This window comes from Mixophyes fleayi, chromosome 2, assembly GCF_038048845.1.
Source record: "Mixophyes fleayi isolate aMixFle1 chromosome 2, aMixFle1.hap1, whole genome shotgun sequence".
In the NCBI taxonomy this organism is placed as follows: Eukaryota; Metazoa; Chordata; class Amphibia; order Anura; family Limnodynastidae; genus Mixophyes; species Mixophyes fleayi.
Genome location: NC_134403.1, coordinates 158,963,752 through 158,987,133, shown reverse-complemented (window position 1 = coordinate 158,987,133; position 23,382 = coordinate 158,963,752). Strand labels below are relative to the sequence as shown.

Here is a 23,382-nt window from a genome sequence, read left to right as displayed (position 1 = left end):
ATGGAAGAGTTCCTCTTTCTTTCAAGAACTAATCTGTTTCACAATACAGTTGCCAATTTAGAGGTTGATTTGCTTAGAACTTTTACATCTACATAACAGGAACTAATAATGATGGTAACAGACAGCCTTCACAATGTGAACACTTCAGTTGGTAAAATAGAGAACTTTAGAAACAAGCTGAAATATATAATAATAGGTAATAATTTTCGTTTGTTTTTCTATTGCAATTTACCAGGATATTTTTCTTTTGCTGATCTACACTAGTGCAGAAAGATAAGGTAACAGTAAAATGTAATTTTTAGTTAGAGCACAGTATGTCATCTTCCCTCCTCCCACTATCAATAACACCACAATTATCTCAGGCTCCCAAGCTCGCTGATTAGTGTCACAGTTGACTCCACCCTCTGCTTTATTCCTCATATTTAGTCTGTTTATGTAGAGTCCTACTGATGGATTAAAAAAGCAGGAGGATATGCATATCTCTATAGGAGAGTGGGACTCAGAAGTGTCCAGAAGATTGCTAGAGGATAAGAGTCAACAGAGTAACAGAGCTAAACAGGTTAAGAGTCAGAGAAGTAGATAGCCAGAGCCAAAAAGGATTAACTGCCAGAAGGTTAGTGGTCCAAAGACAAAATGGTCAAAGGCTAGAAGGGTAGGCCACCAAAGTCAAAGCTTCAAATACCTGTAATAATCCAATAGAGTCAGAAGGACAGATTGAGAGAAACTGGTTCAAAAAGACAAAGCTCAATAAACTGGCAATATGTGGTTCTCAGGAAGCTGCTTATATAACAAGCCTCAAGTGCTGGCAGCAGGTCATTAGGCCATTCCCAGAAGCAGATCTACGCAGATGAAAAGGAGAAAGTGTGCAGTGTTTGGTAACTGAGCCTGTGGCACACTGTGTAGAGGATGCACTGTTTCGAGTCCCATAGCAGAACAATCCTCCATGCATTGGCAGTGTCAGGTGGCATAACAAATCCTGTGTATGTGACAGAAAAGTGATTATGCTATTTTAGCAAAATATTGAGGTTTCAACTGTCGGTCCCTGCATGCATAAAAAGCAGCTTTGATGGTGTATGAGACACCTGGTAAGGGTTTTGGGAAGCCTTTAAACAACAACTGAACAAGCACAGGCCTTGACATAGTCTCTTTCCCAGTCCATTTGCCTCCAACATCGCAATCCACTTTTGAAATATTGCCAGTATACTCACTTTTCTTACCCATAATGCTACCAAAATTATTATCCATTCTCTAATTATCTTCCATCTTTACTACTGCAACCAACCCCCTATATGGCGTTCTAGTCACCCATCTTATATTCTGCAGGAAGACTAATCTTCCCTTAACGACACTTCGCATCTACTGCACCAGTCTGCAAATCCTTACATTAAAATCTCGCAGTCTCTTCTGGAATTAAATTCAGATTACTCTCCCTCATCTACAAATCCACACCTTCATACATCACAAATCTCATCTTGAAATCTTGCCCTAATATATACACAAATAACCTACACTTTGCTTTGTCTCTGGTAGCCACCTCTCACTCCTGCTTACAAGGCTTGACCAGTATTGCTATCCATTTATGGAATTCCTAGCTAGTTATTGTTCTCATGTCTGAATATAGTTTGTCTACCTTCAGTGCCTTCTCAAGCCATGATCGACACATGCATCGTGTGGGGCGCAGAGACCTAGGGGGCACCCTGAATGATGTACAGATATTCAGCTCTAGGTACAGTCTGACCCAGCATACAAACAGTGTCTCACACTCTCTCCTGCATCTTCAGGTGCCGTGCGCTCCGGTGCCCTGCTCCCCCTTCTCACTGACTGTAGGGTATGATGTCATCCTCCCATCCTGATGCGGTCAGTGAGAAGCTGCTCAGTGAAGAGACACTGCCAGAAGAGAAGACAGGAGAAAAGAAGACAGATGAAAAGAAAGTCTTTGGAAAGTAAGAAAATAAGGTCTTTTGAGTGGGCTAAGTGTGATGAAGGGTGAGTAGTGTGAGAAAGAGGCACAGTATGATGAAGGGGAGAAGTGCATTGAAGGGGAACAGTGTGGTGAAGGAGGGGTATAGTATGATCTAGGAGAAGCCAATGTGATGAAGGTGAACAGTGTAATAAAGGGGAACAGTTTAATGAAGGAGGGAAGCAGTGTGGTAAAAGAGGAGAGCCGTGTGAAGAAAGGGAGCAATGTGATGGAGGACATTTTGAGGAAGAGCCATAGTGTAATGAATAGGAACAGTGTGATGAACGGAAAGTAGAGCGATAAATGGGAGCAGTGTGGTGATGAAGGGGTACAGTGTGGTGAAGAAGGGAGCAGTGTGATAAAGGGACAAAGTTTGATATAGAAGGAGAGCAGTGTGACTAAGGAGGGAAAGAGTGTGAAGAAGGGGGGCAGTGTGATAAGGGAAACAGTGTGATGAAGGGGAGCAGTTTTGATGAAGGGGAGCAGGTCTGATGAAGGAGAGCAGTGTAATGAAGGGGCACAGTGTGATGAAGGAGGGGACAAGTGTGATCAAGGGGGAACAATGTGATAAAAAAGGTGACAAATGTGATGATGGAGGGGAGCAATGATGAAGGAGAAGAACAGTGTATTATACACACAGACAATCCACAACATTAAAGCCACCTGCCTAGTATTGTGTAGGTTCCTCCTGGGGTCAGCCCTGTCTATCTTGAATATCTCTTGTGTATGGATGTCCTTTTTTCCTCACTGAGCAATGCTGCGGAGCACTGTGGTGTCTTACAAATCAGCTGTGAGAGGAGTATTCTGCATTTATTTTGACATACTGGTGTGTTCCTGTTTATGTATGCTGCATTTTCCCACTGTCCAGCACTGCTGTACCTTACAAATAAATAGCCATAATATATTTGCAACGGAAGAGAGATAGAAATGAATAAAAGTAGATAGGGCAATACTATCACAAACACTCTGTTCATCTAAGAGTGAGAAAAGATAGAAAAAATTAAGGAGATAAGCAACTCAATGTAAGAAAGAGGAACAAATAGATCAATGGCTATTTACTAAATATCACAGATTTATTAACAACAATTTAAAAGAAGGAAGACCCAGTGAGAAAATAATAAAAGCAGACCATAAAACAATATGACAATAAATGCAGAATTTGTGGTCTGACAGAAAGAGTGAAATCCAAAAAGAGAGAAAAAAGTAGTATATATTGAGGCACTCCAGGATGTGATATCTTCTTAAGAACATAAACTTTATTGGTATGCATTTAAAATTATTTATTTTTATAGTTTCATACATATAGGCAGCACGGTGGCTAAGTGGTTAGCACTTCTTCCTTACAACACTGGAGTCATGAGTTTGATTCCCGACCACAGCCTTATCTGTGTGGAGTTTGTATGTCCTCCCCGTGTTTGCGTGGGTTTCCTCCGGGTGCTCCGGTTTCCTCCCACACTCAAAAAACCCCCAAAAAACATACTAATAGTTAATTGGCTGCTTTCAAAATTGACCCTAGTCCGTGTCTGTGCGTGTATGTTAGGGAATTTAGACTGTAAGCTCCAAAGGGGCAGGGACTGATGTGAGTGAGTTCTCTGCACAGCGCTGCGAAATCAGTGGCGCTATATAAATAAATGGTGATGATGATGATATAGGGAAAATAAAAACAAAGAGTGAATATATAGTGATTTGTGATAATTAAAATGCAGGCCCAGCTGCAATAGCTTTGTTATCTCACGATTATTTATAAACACCTTCATTCGTATAGTATAGTTTTTTATCTGCTAATATTAATGATCTGGAATTGTATTTAAACTGAGCTCATGAATTAGTGGTCAGTTATGTAGGATAATCCTATATAGTTATTTTATTGATGTTTTCAGCCTTTAGAATAAATATCAAGATAGCGATAATATATGTGGCCACCAGTTAGTTATCTAATAGTGGCTATCTATTACCATAGGTTATTTGCTAGTTGTATCATTAAATAAGTTAACTCAGCTTTGCTTGAATTTTATCTACATAAAATTACTTATAACAATCCAATCATTCAGTATAGATATTTGTATAATATCAGCTGCCTAATGAGTAGCTCTCTGTGGATATAAAAACAGTCCTACATATACCGTTGAGCCATATTATTCAGGTAGTCTCTATCTTAATGCAAATGGTTTGTTGTTTAGCCATATGATGAAAGGCATTTGTGTATTGCTGACTGTCTAATCAGAAACTACCTGTGGCCATGAATCGCTAATAGAGGATACATTAAAAGCAGGATTATCTAACCAGATCCAACAATCATTTTTATAAATAGATGGCAGCGAGTGAGATATAGAAAGCGTATGCCAACGTGCTTTCCCTTGTATTTTCTTTTTGCCCTGAGAAAGCATACAAGCAAAACGCGCACCCTTCAGTGATAGTATAATTACAGAATTTTGAATGAAACTGCACAGTCCGTAGAATAGGGGATGTGTTATAACTGAAATTCAAATTAATAACTTGGTTTGGTTAACCTCTCTACGAATATCAGAAACAGTGAAATGTTTTAATATGTTTTAATGTTTTAAATACCTAATTAAGAAAGAAGATTATGTTCTCTAGTCTCCAAAAAGGATAAAGTAAATCAGATAATAATAGTAACAGATACAGTAGCTGCAGCAAATAAATTAATTGTGTATTTTATAAGTGCAATTCAATTGAAACTTAAATTATATGGCACAGTATTTTTTGGTTTGTTCAACACTAAAATATACATTTTTTTTAAAAAATATAAAAAATGAAAACATATAATGAAAACAGGCATCTTAAAACTTATATGCTTTTTTTCCATTTAAAGATGTACATTATTGTAGGTAAATTATTATCCACTCAATAGGTAGAGTGCAAAATATCTGTCAGCAGTGTGTAGTAACGTTTCAGAAAGAATCCTATATGATATTTAGTGGCAGCCAGCAAGAAATACAATACTCAAACGGATTCAGGGTACACTGTGGCACCTGGATGGAGGTGTCTAAGATATTCATCTCCTATTTTAGGTTGAAAGACCCTTTAAGCCTATGGTTGATGTCCAGTTGGAGTTAATATGGATACTTTACTTTTATATACAGCATTTATAATAGATGTTATTTGCAGTAAAATGTTAACTTTAGAAGTAAGGAATATCAAATGAAAATTGTAAAAGTGAAGAAAGAAAGCTGTCATGTGGCAGAGGATTTATAAAAGACAGTGATTTTAGATGCAGATTCCCCAGAAAGGGAAGTATTTTGCAGACATGCATACTAAACAGGAAACACTTCTTGGTTGTGCCTCTTATTGCAGAACTAATATACCCACATGTCACATGCATAGACAGATGGCATGTGTAAGCATTATCCATAAGCTTTATTTACCACCATCGTATTATGGTCTGTAATAATTGTGAAATCCCGTCCAAACAAGTAGGACTGTAGCTTTTGAAGTGCCCATACAATGGCTAGACACTCTCGTTCAATGGTAGCATAAGCCCCCTCCCAGGGGAGTAGTTTTCTACTTAAAAAATTGATAGGGTGCTCCCCCCCCCCCGTGCTGTCACATGGCTGGGGAGGGGTCCTAGTCCATAATTAGATGCGTCGGTCTGTACTATAAAGCTCTGTTTGAAATCTCAGGCCTTTAGCACAGGGGACTGGGCCAGAGCAGATTTCAGAGTTGTAAATGCATTTTCACAATCCTCTGTCCAATTAACCACTTGTGGTAATTTCTTTTTTGTTAAGTCAGCCAGAGTTTTGGCTAGGATGCTATAATGGGGTACAAACTTTCGGTAATACCCAGCCGAACCTAAGAAAGACATGACCTGCATTTTCATTGTAGGTGGTCGTCCACACAGTGATAGCCTCTACCTTGCCTGGCTCTGGGCGAAGGGTACCTCCCCCTACATAGTGCACCAAGTACTACACTTCATGCATGTCAAGCTGACACTTCTCTGGTTTAATAGTCAGTCCTGCCCCAGTGAGTCAGCCTAACACACTATACAGATAGATCAGGTGCTCCTCCCAGGTCTGGCTGAACACCGCAATGTCATCCAGGTAGGCAACTGCATGTCACTCCTGTTCCTATAGTAGGTCATTGACCAGGTGCTGGAAGGATGCAGAGTCATTTTTCATTCCAGGGCATGACCAAAAACCTCAAACAGTCCAAATGGGGTGATAAACGCGGACCGCTCACTGCCCTCGAGTGACAATGGGATCTGCCAGTACCCTACTCTACTGAGATCCATGATGGTGATGTAGCTTGCCTAGGCAAGCTGCTCTAGTAGTTCATCTATCCTGGGCATAGGATAAGCATCAAACACTGTGGCATCATTCAACCTCCCATAGTCTACACAGAACTGTGTGCTCCCACATTTCTTTGGGACCAGTACCATTGGGGCAGCCCAAGAACTGTGAGACTTTTGAATTACCCCTAGCTGCAAAATCTCATCAGTTTCCATTTTAATGGATTCCAGCACTTCAAGGTAAGTACGATAAGCTATCTGTCTTAGGGGTGTCTGATTGCCTGTGTTTACATGATGTGTGACCACATATGTTTTCCCAGGTCTCCCTGTGAAATGGGACTGATAGGGCCATAGCATGTCAGCTAGCTGTTCTAGCTGATAGTCAGACAGCTCTTCACTGCAGTGGGCGTCTGGTAGGGACCCCCCTCTTTAGCAGCAGTTGCTAAACCTACCAAGGGGACAGGTTCCTGATCACTCTCATGCAAGCTACACACAGCTAAAACACAGGCTTCATTTATCTCAGGACAGGGAGTCTGTAAAGGGACAGGGTTAGATTGCAAAACAACACAATTTACCATATTGTCATCAGACATCTATCTTTGTAGGAGCAGGAGAAAGGGGGGTTAGAGAGACTGATTCAGGGTCAGTTTTACCTTCTAGCAGCCCATTTCCCTCCCCCTCACGGGTTAATTCTGAGGACCTGGCCTACACTTCTTGCTGGCATGTGAACACTGACACTTCAGGCAGTTTACCCATTTGAGGTACACTAAGACATACATTTTCCCTGTCATATCCTGGTACCTGGAAACAAACATGGATACTCTCAGCAGATTCAAACACAGTAATATGGGTAGCATTAACATCATTACACACTGCAGGTTCAATAGAACAAACCCTTCGCTGTTACATCCTCGTACTTGGGAAGAAATGTGGGTACTCTCAGCTGAGTCCACAACATCATGAGTGGAGCCATTTTGAGACAGTATCCTACATAAATCTGTTGCAAGTAATACATTTTCAGGAACATTGTCACCTGTCCCTACCTCATGACAAGAGGTCAGTGGAAAAACAGGTTTAGATTCTACCACAGTAACACGTGTGACATTCACACCATTACACATTGTTACAACTCTGCCTGTTATTTGTATCTAGCAGCAGTACCTTATATCACCAGAGGTGCTGCTGTTCTGTTCCTGAACTTTTCTACATGCCTGAAGGAGTTAATCACCTTGCATTATGCCTAATTAGAACTGCACCTGTCGCACTGCTTTAAATACCTGCCTCAAGCTGTGCTCTGTGCAGTTCATCCTTGTATACCTGGCTGCTGCTTGTGTTCCCCCTGTTCCAGTTTGATTCTGCTGATATTTGATCTTCCATTGAGACCTTGGCCTGTTTACCGTTTATGCTTGTCTGCTCGTGACCCCGAACCTTGCCTGAATACTGGATACTGCTTGACCTCTCGTTACCTTAGACCTTGGCCTGATTACCAGACTATGCAAGTTTGCTTGTGACATTTACTTTGCCTGGACTCTGTTTGCTTCCTGGACAAGACTTTTGCATCCTGGAATTGGGTAACTCACCTTTATTATCCCTGCATTCAAACTATATTAGCATTCTGTGGAACCTGTTATTTCTGTGTACCTTCCTGCCACACCTGTTCATGTTTATGTTGGGAGTTATACCTGTTTATGAAAACCTGCATGTTCCTGGAACTGAGTCCTTGCTTATATATTTTGCTGGAATAAAGACATTTGTATTATACTTCTGTGGCTGCTTGCTGAGTTTACTAGGAATTGTAACACACATCTCACTATTTTTAGGTGTTTTCAAATTAACCCTGATTATATCTGGATCTTCACATAAATCCACATAATTGCAAGACTTAACACTGACATCTATCGGCTTCTCACCCTCACATATCTCTATCACATTATAGGATGCAAAATGGTCACAGAGCATTTCAGGTTCTTCACACAGTGTGACAAAAGGCCATTTGCCCAAACAATTCTATTTTGTTCACCTTCAAGACAAGACTGGCAGGCTCCCCCCCTCATTGCTGATAAACTGGGATCAGCGTGTTGTTCTGCTTAGAAAGTGTTGCTGAGCTGGTCAGTGTTTCACACAACAGGAGGTTGCTTTTCTTCACGCAGTTCACTGTTTGAGTCTACAGCTTCTACAGGGAGGGAGTAGGGGATTAGTTTCTAGTGAGCTTCCCTCCACACTTGAAGGGTTAATGCATAGCTCATTTGTGCTACTTTCCTGGTCACTACTGCTAAGACATTGGATACATTTTCACACTTTTGGTCACTTTCAGAACTGGGCACATATAAATTGAACTAGTTTGCATCAGTAATGATATCACTTTCATTTACCGTATATACTCGAGTATAAGCTGACCCGAATATTAGCCGAGGCACCTAATTTTACCACAAAAAACTGGGAAAACTTATTGACTCGAGTATAAGCCTAGGGTGGGAAATGCAGCAGCTACTTGTAAATGTCAAAAATAAAAATATTGGGGGGGTTGTTTCCATGCATTAGATAAATACATATACAGCTAGTACCATAACCGTGTGTATTGAAAAGCACATATTCTCTGAAAGTACAGTCCAACTGAGGCTCCCAAAATGTCTCCAAATGTACCAACAATCATTAAATACCCACACCAGCCCACTGTCCCACTGGTGTAAATGTGTCCATATTTATAGGATGCACATGAGTTTGTGTGTCAATGTGGCAATATCTGTGCTACAGAATATGCTGGAGCTATATAAATAAATGTTCATATAATTCCTGTTCCTGTTAAGTGCACTTTGCACGCTATTACCTGTGTCTAATGAGGAACATATCCACATGATACCAACATAGTTATATGTGATTTGTTCTGAGAGTCATGTGTATCATGAACAATGCAAATTTTTTAGATTTATTCATTATTATGTTTATTTACATCTGTATATGCATTTTTATTTTACACATTTTTATATTGTGTGTTTTTGATTAATTAGCTACTAAATGATTCATGTATTTTTAATCTGTCTGGACCTTCCCTTAGAAAATGTAGATTTTACATTTTACACGGATGGGAGTTGTCATAGACAGACACAGGAGAATTATGTACTGGTTATGCTATTGTAGATGACTGTGTTATAGAAGCTGAACCTCTTGGCCCACCTCACTCAGCACAGATAGCTTAACTCGTAGCATTGAGAAGAGTACGTGAATTGGCAGAGAATAAATCAGTTAATACATACACTGAAGCCAAGTACGTCTTTGGAGTAGTATACAACTTTGGGGCACTCTGGCGTCTTAGGAACTTTATGATGGCGGCAGACACACCAGTAACGCACTCACATCACATAAAAAGACTTCTGACAACCATATGACTACCTAAGGAAGTATCCGTCATCAAGTGTAAAGCGCACACGTCACAGGAACCCCATATCAATTGTTAATGGCAGAGCAGACGAGGCCACTAAGCGAGCAGCAGGCTCACTCGTAAAAACAAATGTAACCAAATTAATGATTTTTGAAGCACTCTGTGTACAGAAATTAATAGAAATGCAGGATTTGTATACCCTACAGGAGTAGGCTGTCTGGAAGTCAAAGGGATGTGGCCAAGAGTCCCCCAGACTTTTCAAAGATGGACAAGGTAGACCAGTGGCTCCCAAGGCATATCTTCCAAGCTTAGCAGAGGCAGCACATGGTCTGACTCACCTGGATAAGGAAGAATATGCAAATTGGTAAGAGCATACTGGTGTGCCCCAGGCTTCTTTTCCCAGGCTCATAAGAAAGCAATGTCTTGTCTTACTTGTTTGAGAAAGAATACGAAAAAAACAGTACCAACAGAGTCAGCCCACATTCCTCTGAAATTTCCAGGTCGTACAAATCAACTTAATTCAATTACGATCCTGCAGCAATCTCAAGTATGTATTGATGTTTTTTCTAACTGGATAGAGGCTTATCCAGCTGCCTCTAGTACTGGTTTTCACTGCTCAGAAAATCATTCAGGAATTTATTTGTAAGTTTGGTATTCCCAAAATCATTGAAAGTGATCTGGGTACAAATTTTACTGTGGATGTCTTTCAGTTTATGTGCAAACTCATGGGTATTGGTAGTAAGTTACACACTCCCTACAGGCCACAAGCAAGTGGGAAAGTAGAGAGGGTAAATGGCACTATGAAGAATAAATTGAGTAAGGTGTAGGCTGAAACTGGATTAGCATGGCGGGAAGCTTTGCCACCATTTCTCCACAGCATCAGAACCGCTCCTAGACCACCTCTTAACCTGTCACCTTTTGAAATATTTGTTTGGCAGACAACCTCATTTGATGGTAGATCCACAAGAGGAATTAAAATGCAACAATGAAGCGGCTTTTCAACAGCTGAGACAACAAAAGAACCTCAAAATACTGTCTCCTCATTAACGATCATGATGTTGAACCTGGGACATGTTATGAGCCGCAATTCTTATGCTCAGATTGTTTAACAGACAGGTGGTAGGCCCATACCAAGTGTTGATGACCAGCACAACTCTGAAAGTAGCAGAAAGAGACACTTCGATCCATTCCACCCACTGCAGAAAAGTCATCAATCAGGAGAAGATTTAAGACAAGGCCGGGGCAGACACTACAATCCCATCACTTGGGAATCTGTTCAGTGAGACTTAAAATTGCAGTCCATAATATCTAAGCCAAGGATTTTGCAAGGTCTACTCTTCCATCATGGAGCGACAGTTTTCTAGTGTTTTTGTCATCCTTATTCTTTCCAGGAGAATGTTTTCAATGGTGATCAGGGGATGGAGATTGGTTTTGATGATGATACGGATGATGTGGAGATAAAGGAGAATTTGTTAACTAAATCAGCACAACCTAACATTTTTTTCAACTTTGGTGTAAAGAAAAGGTCTGCTAACCTTGTAGCTAGGAGACAGTGTGAGGGACTATTGTCTGAAAAGTATTGTATTTGTAAGTACTGTGACCCCCTAAACAAAGAGAAGTGCATCGAGCAATGTCAGTCTAATAATAATTTGAACCTGGGTGGACATCCATTAGATGATTATCATACATTGGTGGGTAAGGTCGTAAACTAAACTGAATGCTGGGTGTGTACACACGTGCCTCAGAGACAAAATAAGGTAGGACTAGTACACTTTCCACTAAATATCTGAGGTTCTTGAATTACAGGGAGAAGACCAATAGAAGGGAGGTATAATATTACAAGATCCCCTAGTTTGACACTTCATCAATACTTGGTAGACAGATCAATCTCGCCTCCATATGTACACACAGTATGAACACAAAAGAAACATTATTCCAGGGGAAGAACCTATAGCTGCAAATTTAATTACATAAAACACAGTTTCATATCATGGTTGCATTGGACCCCACCAAGATTACTTGGCGAACCCAAATTATAAATACATACAGGATCTGGCTAAACTAATTGACAAGATTACAGAGATGTATGATGACATTCAGGTATACGGGTAAGGAGCAGCAGACTTATAAAAAGGAATTAGTACAACATAGGTAGGTACTAAATTATCTCACTGCAATTACTGGTGTATATTGCGTGACATTAGCCACCAAGTTCGAATTTAAATGTTTTACTTATATCACTAATAATACAGACGACCCTAAAGAAATAAGTGACCGTAAAATGCACGAGATCTTACAGCTAAAATGGCAATTTCGCAAGGCCCACAATTCCTCTTTATATGAAATGGGGGAAAAGGTAGTAGGATGGATCTCATGGTTAAATCCTGTCAAATGGTTTTCAGGTTGAGGGGAATGGGCACATGAACTGTTGCTGGTGTAGAGTGTATCCTTGCTGGTGTATCCTAATAGTTGGTGTCTTAATACTAATTGGCTTATGTATCAGATGTGTTCCTGCTGTGTTGAATTGTGGTTAACGTTCGATTGAGGCGACCTCAGCTAATGCCAATGTGATGGCAATTAGAGGGAGAGGTACCACAGAAAATGAAGTGTTACAGTCTAATCCTAAAAAATAATCTTCAAAGGGTGAGTGTTGGATATACTCTGAAAGGTTGGACTGTTGGAAGTTTAATAATTGGACGAAGGTGGTAATTAATAATTTCTGTACACTACAATAAGTTGTGATGCGATTAATATGCAACGTAATTATCGTAACATTTAAATAGGTTTAACATATTTTCTATCTTCTAATATAAAATATAAAAGTGGTGAAGAATCTAATTTGTTTCCAACATTTAAATTACATCGAGTTTTGGTATCATTCTGTTTGCAATGGCATGAGAATGTTTCTGGTGTTATTTATTTAGCGTTCGCAAGGTGTATATATAAATAAATAATATCACTTTCCATACACCAAAGAGCAAGTCCAGAAATGTCATAAAAGAACTGGCTTACACAAGTCTAGAGGTGGGAGCCTGAGGAAGGACACCTGGACACTTTAAGGAACAAAGACCAAAGTATTCAACCAATGGCTTGTCAAGTTCTTGGGAGGTCAAGACCCATCACCCTATGATGGTGGACCTTAATACTGTAGCTGTGTATCCGTTATCTCACTATTTTTACAGCTATACAGTGTATAAATTGTTCACCTCTGGCTTTGATAGAAGCTTGTGTTGGTGCCAATGGCGCAAGCGTATGCATGCCAAACTTTGTTTTGTAATTCTTTGCAAATAAAATCAATGTGCTTTGGAACCATAGCGATCGAATTGGAGAATCTTTATTGCAAATGATAAATACGGACATAACATCAGATAGCTATTCACAGCAGTAATGCTCTACAAACTAGTCAAATAGCTTTCAGAAACTATAAGATGTCTATTATGTGCCAGTAAGGATAACAGGCATAGTATAACCACCTCCCAATGTGTTTTATTTCACCCTCCTGGCCTGGACATCTCTATATTGTACTGCCCTGTAAAACAGTGAGTGTCCGATTTAAAGTTACATAGAAGCATGCAAAGCTGGCTTTTAATTGTTCTCTACTGGCAATAAAAGGGTTAGCAAGTGCATCCTCACATCATGTCTAGTGCAACAGTGAGCACTTCCCATAATTTTTGTCTAGGGACTGTCCAAAAAAAATGTGGGATAGTTGGTAACTAAGGTTTAGATGTAAGGTGTCCCTGGACATTATTGGCAAGTGAAATAGAATGGTAATGATGGGGTTATGTATGCTCTCTATTCTATTCATTCTACTCTAGATCAGTGTTTCATAAACCTGATCATCAGGACTCCAAACTGTGCATGTTTTCCATTTTACTTGCATTAGCACAGGTGTATTCATTACTGACTAACACATTGTAATAGATCCACAGGAGGTATAATTATTTCCCTTGTCATCGGGAAAACATGTACTGTAGAGGTCCAGAGGACTGAGTTTGAGAAACACTGCTCTAGATTACTTCATTAATTACTTGCAGTCTCTTCCAAAACTTCCATCAGTGACTTTCCCACAGCCCTGTCCTTTTTTTTTTTTACCACTTAGTAACATAACTCAGTTACCTGGCTCAAATCCCTATATCAATGTTGTATTTTGGATACACATATATTTGCTATATAAAACTAACATTTCCAGTGCACTATAACCCCCCCCATAGAATAATATAAATATACTTTGCAGAGCAGATGAGCTTCTGTTGAAGAGTAGGCAAAAACTGCATTTTGTTGGATACACATTGGGTCCAATTCATTAAGGAATATGGACTGCGATTTTGTGTGTATATTTGCAAACTCACTCTGGACATGACTAGAACCACCATATGCCACAGAATGCAGCAACGTTCAATTCATCTTCAAGCGCAAAGTACACTTACAACAGCCTCCGATTTCGGGGAGGATACGGGGCATTCGCCAATCATCAACGTAGAGTAAGGGTGTGCCAATTTTCAGACGCGTCCAATTCAAGCTCTGGTCATCTCAAAAGTACTTGCTTCTTAGCCTTATCGCTTGCTCCAGCTACAAGTCTAGTCCAAGTGCTGCTTACTAATGAAGATAGCTGATTAAGCATGCTATTACATGTGTTTGCAATCAACTGTAAAAGTTTATTTTATGTAGACAATCATAACATACTGATAAATGTATTTTATTTGGGGGGGGGGGAGATACTATTTTTTTCAATGTTTTATCATTAGTGCCTGCATTAACAGGACAGGCGACATTAATTGAATTTATTTTTTTTGTTCGTTCTTTTGTGATTTTATATTCCACATATGTATTGGATGTATCATGCAGTGTCTTGTGTAGTAGAGCAGAGTGGATCTACACCTGTATTCATCACCACACATCTTCATACCCACTCCTTGTTCCAACAGTGTGTACGTATACCAGATTTACATGTGTTTTAGGCAAACGTACACTGCACTCAGCATGCGTGCCTTGATGAATCAGGCCCATTATGTTTAAACAAAAACTTTTGCGTTTATGTAGTATTGTGCTGGATTCAGGCTTTTTCAAACAAACACAGACTTTGGTGGACACAACTGTAATTCACAGAAGTGCGAATGTTTAGTGCATGTTAAGGTAAGAAAGCACATCTGACTTTCTACTATCATCTACAGCAGATGTGTTACTTTCACCATTTATTAAGCACTCTTTAGATGGTGTTATGTAGGGGAGGGAGGGGATGCATAGAAAATTGTGCAGGCCAAGTTTTAAGTTAAGTTTAGACAATAGAAAATGCACCTAGCCGCTGCATAGATTCCATCATGAGACATATGGACCGATTTGGTCTAAAACCAAGCTTACATTGTATACTATCTGTAATAACCAAGCTTGAATATGGTAGAAGAAGTATTTAACCTGCAGATCTAGATATCCATGAATGACAATATATGGCTGAATATAGCCAAGTCAAGCAGCAGCTGCAAGAGCAAATAAAATATTGGCATGCATGAAAAGGGGCATAGATGCAAGGGAAGACAGAGTAATTTTGCCATTGTATAAATTGTTGGCAAGACCTCACCTTGAATATGGAGTATAGTTCTGGGCACCACTCTATATAAGATATTTTGAAACTAGAAAGGGCAACAAAATTGATAAAGGGTATGTCATCATTAAGTTATGAGGAACGATTAGCCAGTTTAGGCATATTTACTTTAGAAAAGAGGCATCTAAGAGGAGATATGATTACTATGTACAAATACATTAATGGTCAATACAGAGAACTTTCATGGGAAATTTGTACCCCAAGGACTATGCACAGAACACGTGGTCACCCCCTAAGGTTAGAGGAGAGGCCGTTTCAGAACCAGCAAAGAAAGGGGTTCTTTACAGTAAGGTATTGAATTCAATGCCAGGGAAGTTTGTGATGGCAGATTCAATAGATATGTTTAAGAAAGGGTTAGACAAATTTTTAGCGGAAAAGTGTATCCAGTGATACGACAGTTAATTAAAAAGGATAGTAGTGAATCTATGGGGGGGGAAATAGGACTGCAATAATGGGTCCGGAGGGATTTTTCCCCATTTGAAACAGATTGGTAGTTGCTTAATCTGGATCAATTTCACATATAAAAGTCAGGGATCGCAGTAGATCCAAAATAGGTTGAACTTAGTACTGGTGTCTTTATTCAGCCTCATGGGCTATATTACTATGTTACAAAAAAGCATGAATGTCACAAACCGATGGTGACCTATAAAAGTTCTCAAACAATGCCAGCCTCCACCTATCCCATTTACTTCTAACATAAGGATTTGTACACAGGAGCACATCGTACAAATGGCAGCACAGCATAATGGTAAAAAACAAAAGAAATACATGTAAAACTAATGGATTCAGGTAATGTATCAATAAATATTTGGAAAAGCTACACTCGGGAGAACAAGTTAATCACATTGTGGTGGTGGTCTCACTAGTTGCGTAGAAGTTACTGTGGGGAGACAATCTAATGGTTACTGGGAAAAAAAAAAAACTTCTATTGTGTATACTATGAATTAAAAGTTATTACCTACCTGGTAAATAAAAGGGACATAAAACAAAACAGCAATCTCATCATGACAGCATGAAGTCCTAGCAGTGAGAAGTACACAGATGGAAGGTGGCCCTGAACTACACCAAGCATACAGGAAGTAGAAGGAGCTGCCATGTAGAAGAAGCTGCCATGTTTGCCATTGTTGCAGGTGTAGAGAAATACTTTAGTTTCAGTTTACCAATAAATGAAAGTTCACTGAAGCAAAGCAATTTCTCTTTATGCATCTCTCAAGGGATTTGTAAAGCACTCCCAAGTAACAGTTATGACATTAATAAACTAACAGCTAGAACAGCAAATGTAAATAAAATACATTTATAGACAGCGTGACAAGCACAATTAGAAATATAGATGCAAATTGGGCTTTGTTCCACTTAGAAATGTAGCATTTTTTCTGTGAACAATTAAGCTTTGTTCAAACTAATGAGGTTTACAAGCTTTAGACTTTGCAGCTATTTCCAGATCCATCACAGAGCCATGAGGCATTTTTAGAAAATGTAGAGATGACAAATTAAAATAAACTATAAAATACTCCAGATTCCATTTTATAGGAATTATGTGCACATTTCGAGCTTCAAAGTGGTTTAGGGCACAGCCTGATGAAAGTCCATGTTCTTTAGATCCATCCACAATTTGCAGACGACATTATACATCTTGTTGCTACTACCTGATCTTGCTGTTTATACACACTTCCCTACACATTATGGATGGATGGATGGATGGGTGGGTGGGTGGGTCAAGATGACTGTCCACATAAATAGAAAATTCAGCATCTTCTGATGAGAACCTGGGAGGATCGGGCTGTTCCATGAATGTACAGAATTATACTTCCACATGCAGAGAAAAGGCAAACCTGAGATAGGCATATTTTTATAATTTCAATGGGATGTCTTTTAAGGGACAGTAAGCACCTATAAGTGTCAGAGTACACACATAGAGCAAAACCAAGCAGTATTTTAAGAGGAAAAGAGAAAACAAATGAATTAAAAGGGGCGGTCCTAAATTAGATTAGTAAGCTTTTGTAATATATCAGTAGGACAAAAAGGCGCATTTGCAAAATTAGAATTCTGCATGCCAGCATATTTTGTGGTTTGAAAATAGCCCATTATGATGGAAATGTCTCCACAAAAAAGAAAAACCCAAATACTCCGGACAGTTTACGCAATATATTTAGGTTTTTCACCTAATCATCCTAATAACTGACAGGGTACCTCTAAGGCCTAGAGAGCCTCGGACATTTTTTATTTATATTTACAAATTCCAATTTTAGCAATGGCAACTTACTAAAACACTCCAGCAGTTCCGAATAGTTCAACCTCTCCAATGCATGATCGTCGATATCAGTACGGACAGTTTTCAAACACATTTTTAGCGTTCAATAAAAAAAAAAAAAAAAAACCCTCTCAAATCATTAAAAAGAAAGATAAATAATAGACCACTGAAAGTAAATTGGTCCACATAAAACTCTTACAATTTATTGATTTTGTTTAAGCAAAAATAGTATTTTCTCAACTGAATTGCAACAGATACCCATTTGGGAAAAAAAACCTGAAATGCTACAAAACATACTTAAAAACACAAAAAACAAAAACAAAAACAAAAAACAGAGCTATACGGTGCATTAATTCCTTTTTCTGACTTAATTTAGCTTTGGAACAATACATTTTTTGTATTTCGTTTGTTCATTGTGCTGTAAAGAACAACTCATTTCAAATAACTTGCCTTCTTTTACCAGCTATGTTAACAATGCACACCATTATTAAAAAATAAAAAAAAACACACACTAATAGAAAGATGTATTTCATTTGAGGAAACTATTGCTTTTTATAATGAGCAATCAACTGCAAGAGGCAATATGGAAAAGACCCGTACATTTGTCTGTTCCATGTACAAGTATCACCAAAGCAGTAAACATTTACAATACACACTGGTAACAGATAATGGAACTTTATGACAATGCCTGCAAAAGTTCACTAAATATGCCTGGTTCCTAATGGGTACTAAGGGAGGCAAGTTAGAGAGCACTTTTTATTTTATTTTTAGGCAGTTGTCACAAGTCTCCGATTCTTGTGCCATCTGCACTCTTGATGCGCCTTAGACGAATGTAAAAATTCAGAGCGGCAAAAAAAACATGTTAATTCGCACTGCAAAATCACAGGTGTGAACGGATCCTTGACATAAAATTATAATAGCACTGGGGAAGGGTGGGACAGACAGTGCAACATGTACGATTAACACTTGTGTCCGCTTTATTAAAGTTTAAAGGATAACCACCCAAGACTGCATTAGTTTTGGGTGGAGTTGGCCTTTAAAGTTAAATAAGTTGAACCCTACAAACTAGCTGTAGTCCAGAGAGAACAATCTACTGTAGATAATTACACATCTGCTAGTATTAAGAACTGCATACAGTACAAAAAAGGATTTCTCTACCCTTCCCACACAACCCAAATCTCCAAAAGCCTTTCACTGGAAAAGGTAACATTCAAAGTGTCAAAACTATTCAGTGACATTCACCGATAAATCATCTTGTGCAAGTACACAGCCATAAATTGTATCCAAAACATCCACAGAGATTTTATTAAATATAAACACAGGTATAAGCAGCACAGGTATGAGGGGTTGCTTTCAGCACTGTCATAAACAGAAAGCATTCAAAACACTATCTTCTTGCTAAGCCTCACTCTTCCAAGGATTGGGAAGAAAAGGTACAGTTTCTGAAACTAATAGGCAATTTAATATCTGGCTTTTGGTTAACCTTGCTTTAAAAAAAAAAAAAAAAAAAAAAAAAAAAAAAAAAAAGAATAGAACAGGACTGTTGCATGCAGAGAGCAAACAGTTTATAATGGAACATGACTGAAGAGGTATGATACAGATTCGCCATTATGAGTCCTTCTAATCGCTTCTGCCAAAATCATGGATATGTCGATCACCTAGCATGAAGGGGAGAAAAAAAAAGTTAATTTGTTTACATTTACAATACGAATTAGTTTTTAACCTAACTAATTCTCCATTCCTTATTTATCAGATAGGCACTGAAAAATAAATTAAGTGGCAGTGAAGATTCACACAAGGATTGTGTAACTCTGGGTAGTTATGACTAAACTGCACGAGATAAGAGACTTCTTATCTTAATAGAATTCGAACCATAACTAATGAAACATGCAGCACTTCCATACATAAAGTTATTTATGTAGAGCTAGACAAATTTCTAAACCTTTTCCAAAGCACTAGAAGTGCTCATGATAAAGCAAAAACATGGAAAGCAAAACACTAGCTTTGTCAGACATTGTAACAATGTAGTGGAAGGTTACCCTATCCATGTAACTGGTGGGGAGGATAGGGTTGCCACTATTCACATTAGTGAAAATAAACACAATATATTTGTATATTGTTAGGAGTCGCGGCTCCTCGCTGCGACTCACTTCCGGTGCATTGGACGTCCCCATGACGTCACTTCCGCCTCCCACGTCCCGGTTGCCTGGGCAACAACCGGGACGCTCTGTAGTCTGCCGCAGCACCCGGCCAGCTGTCCTACAGCCGGGCGCATGTGCGCAGTAGAAGGTGGGTGGGTGTATAATATATATATATATTTATTATCTTAGCAGGATATGCTTTCTAGGGAAAATATTTCCCACATCTGAGAACTTTGTTTAAGAGGTTTATCTTGTATTTCTAACGCATATGTCTGTTACTTGGATAGCCTGATATGCATTGGGAGGAGTCTCGCTGCACACTGCTCTGATTGGTTCTTCTCACTACTTAAGGCAGTGAGGACAGAGCCTCACTGCCAGTTCTAGCTCCCAGTGTAGCTAGGCTCCCTGTTCCTGTTCCTTGACCTGATCTACCGTGTATGACCCCTGGCTTGTTTCTGGACCTTGTAGTATTGCCTGTGACCTCTGACCTCAGCTTTCCCTGGATTCGTTGTCTGCTGCCGGCCCTCGACCCTTGCCTGGATTTCACGCTGCTGTTTGTTTCTACACTTTATTGCAGGGTTCTCCCCAGTCAGAGCACATCACACGACCCTCTGTTTGTCTGCGGCCAAGTCTGTCCCCACCACTAGGGGCTCCAGTGAACACCAGACTTTCAAAGCAGACTCCGGGTTTTGATGTACTGGCTGGAGGGGTTCCTAACATATATATGAGTCTTACCAACATATGGAGCCCAAATTATTCCAAAATGAAACCAACTGGGGTGCCATTTGTGTTCAGGTGACTCAAGGTAGACTGATAGAATTTGAGACCATTCATTATGGATCCTTTTTATCCCCCTCCCTGTCAATAACTTCTTTAAATGTGCAATGTTGGGTGATCATTGAACTTTAATTGAGGAATTAATCCGTTATCCAGATTCACTAAAAACCATAGCAGTATTCTGAAATCAGAACACATGGGAAATCCTGGTTCTGTGTGAAAAGTAGATAGGTAGTAATCCTAAGCAAGGCACTAATTTCATGTCCTATCTTCTACATCACTCCCGTACATAGACAAAGCCCATGTTTTCCTGCAGTCTGTTTGCTGTAGCTGCAACACAAATGACTAATTACACAAATTACAAATTGTAGACTTCACTAAATAAAAATGAACTTTGGCTGATACATGCTACTTCTCATACAGACAAAGAGTTCAAACATCGCTCAAACTGCATGTCCACAAATTCTAGTAATGCTTTATAATACTGGGGCTCCAAAAATAAAAGTTATGTAACTGAATAGACCTTTACACTCATTCTCAATTTTGATGCTGCAACAGTTAGCGGCTGGTAAAAATATTGTGGAGTGCTTTGGGAAACCTCTGCTATACATTTTACTGCTTCACAAATATTATAATATATAAATATCATTTTCAAATATTGTATTTAAATCTGTAAATGCTAAACAGTACAGCTTACAAAATATTGTGTCACAACAAGTGTTTTTTCATTAGACTTGTTTATAATTCATGAAAAATGTAATTATTCAATAATATGCATGAATGAAAACAAATCTAATCTAAGTGTGAAACACGTTATTGCAGTACCTGAATCTTTGAGCAGTGTCTCATTTTATCTTCTTGTGGGATAGTGTTAGTTACCACTACAGCCTCAAACGCTGCATTATTGATACGAGAAATGGCGGGTCCAGAGAAAATGCCATGGGTTAAGATTGCATAAACCTTTGTGGCACCAGCCGAAAGTAGTCTGTTAGAGGAAGAATAGAAGGAGAGAACAGATTTTTATTACATATAAAACCATTTTTTATTCTGCCGTCAGTGGGGGCACCATTATGATGCATGCATTATCCACTGGGCAACTACCAGTCAGCAAAGACTGGTGAATGTATAAAATAGTCAGTGTCAACCGGACCCATTTTATCTAGATATGGGTCTGCTCCTGTATTTTGCAATTATTTTCTGACTGGATCAATTACTTGATGAATAACAAGATTTTAAAATGAACTGAACACAGGTTAATACAATGGGAAAGTACAAAATATAAAAAACCCCCCAAAAAAACCCAGACAAATATTTTCTGGCGTGAAATGTGACAGGTTTGATGTTTCTGCATTTATCACTACACATAGCAAATAGATGTACTCTCCAACATTAAATATCAAACCATTTATAAATTCTATTTGCAGTATCATGGCTAATTACCTTTTATGAATGACAACAATCCAAAAACTTCAAAATTAATAAAAAATAGCATCATGCAACTCCCAAAGCTTCTGTGGCAAGGTGTAAAAAAAAACAAAAAAAAGATGCCTGTATTTTGTTGCCACCTCAGTGATCTCAGTATAAATGGACAGGGGATCATAAGACCCTCATTCGCTATACCATAATAGTAAAAATTTACAATTTTCAACTAACCAAAATCACCCAACATTAAAAGATGCAGGTTACATCTGTATGCCATGCTTTTAGGAATCTCCCCCCAAAATTCTCAATGTTTTCTAAAAAAAACTAAAAAATAAATAAATAAATTTGACTTTTTTCCTCTACTGAAACACATTTTATTTGTTCAGTCTGTTTTCAGGCCATGCTAAGAGATCTATTCTGCAGTCAAAAGGGGACTATTCGGATGCATGGGGACAGTAATCTTTAGGAGATTGCTTTTCCCCATCTGTCAATTAGTAACTGGGTAGCCAGGATTATATTTAAGCACTATTTACACACGAGACAGATGCCCCCAGGCTCACAGAAGCTGCAGCCAACATAGATTCTATGCCATTGGCCAGGTAAATGTGTGACATAGAATAGACACTAATAACTGTAAAAAGGTAATTGATAAAATGCTTGTCAGTAGTAGCAGCAATAATGCCAAGAAAAAAAAAAAAAAACTAGGGATGTGCACCGGCGACTTTTGAGGTCTCGTGTTTTGTGTTTTGGATCCGGATTTTCGTTATTTTTGAGGTTCGGATTTGTCTCGCAAAACACTTGACGAAAGGTCTCGGTTCGGATTTAAGGTATTGGATTCGGATTTTTTTTGAAAAAAACATAAAAAGTTTAAAAATCAAGTTTTTGGGCTTATTTTCACTCCTAGGCTATTATTAACCTCAATAACATTCAATAACAAGCATTTCCACTAATTTACAGTGTATTCTGAACACCTCACAATATAGTTATTAGTCCAAAACGTTGCAACAAGGTATCTTTCTGGACTGCGTAGAGGAGTGGGTCACCACAATATATATTAAAAACCCTGAACTTTTCTGAATCGCACCAATAAATGTACCTGGACTGCGTAGAGGAGTGGGTCACCACAATATCTTAAAAACCCTGAACTTTTATGATTCGCACCAATAATTGTACCTGGACTGCGTAGAGGAGTGGGTCACCACAATATCTTAAAAACCCTGAACTTTTATGATTCGCACCAATAATTGTACCTGGACTGCGTAGAGGAGTGGGTCACCACAATATATTAAAAACCCTGAACTTTTATGATTCGCACCAATAATTGTACCTGGACTGCGTAGAGGAGTGGGTCACCACAATATCTATTAAAAACCCTGAACTTTTATGAATCGCACCAATAAATGTACCTGGACTGCGTAGAGGAGTGGGTCACCACAAGATATATTAAAAACCCTGAACTTTTATGAATCGCACCAATAAATGTACCTGGACTGCGTATAGGAGTGGGTCACCACAAGATATCTTAAAAACCCTGAACTTTTATGATTCGCACCAATAAATGTATCTGGACTGCGTAGAGGAGTGGGCACTGGGCACCACAATAAAAT

The 23,382-nt window shown here is 38.9% G+C and overlaps 1 protein-coding gene across 2 annotated transcripts in view; it reads right to left on the bottom strand.

Annotated features, from left to right (window-relative positions):
* Positions 1 to 18,712: 18,712 nt before the first annotated feature.
* The window catches only part of PRPS2 (phosphoribosyl pyrophosphate synthetase 2), a 39,578-nt gene continuing 34,908 nt past the window's right edge, over positions 18,713 to 23,382 (bottom strand). For both annotated transcript variants that reach the window (XM_075194816.1, XM_075194817.1), the window contains 2 exons: positions 21,179 to 21,338; positions 18,713 to 19,093 (listed from right to left, as the gene is read on the bottom strand). In XM_075194816.1, coding sequence (XP_075050917.1) covers positions 19,001 to 19,093; positions 21,179 to 21,338 — 253 coding nt within the window. In that variant the 3' untranslated portion in view covers positions 18,713 to 19,000. The remainder of the gene's footprint in view (positions 19,094 to 21,178; positions 21,339 to 23,382) is intronic.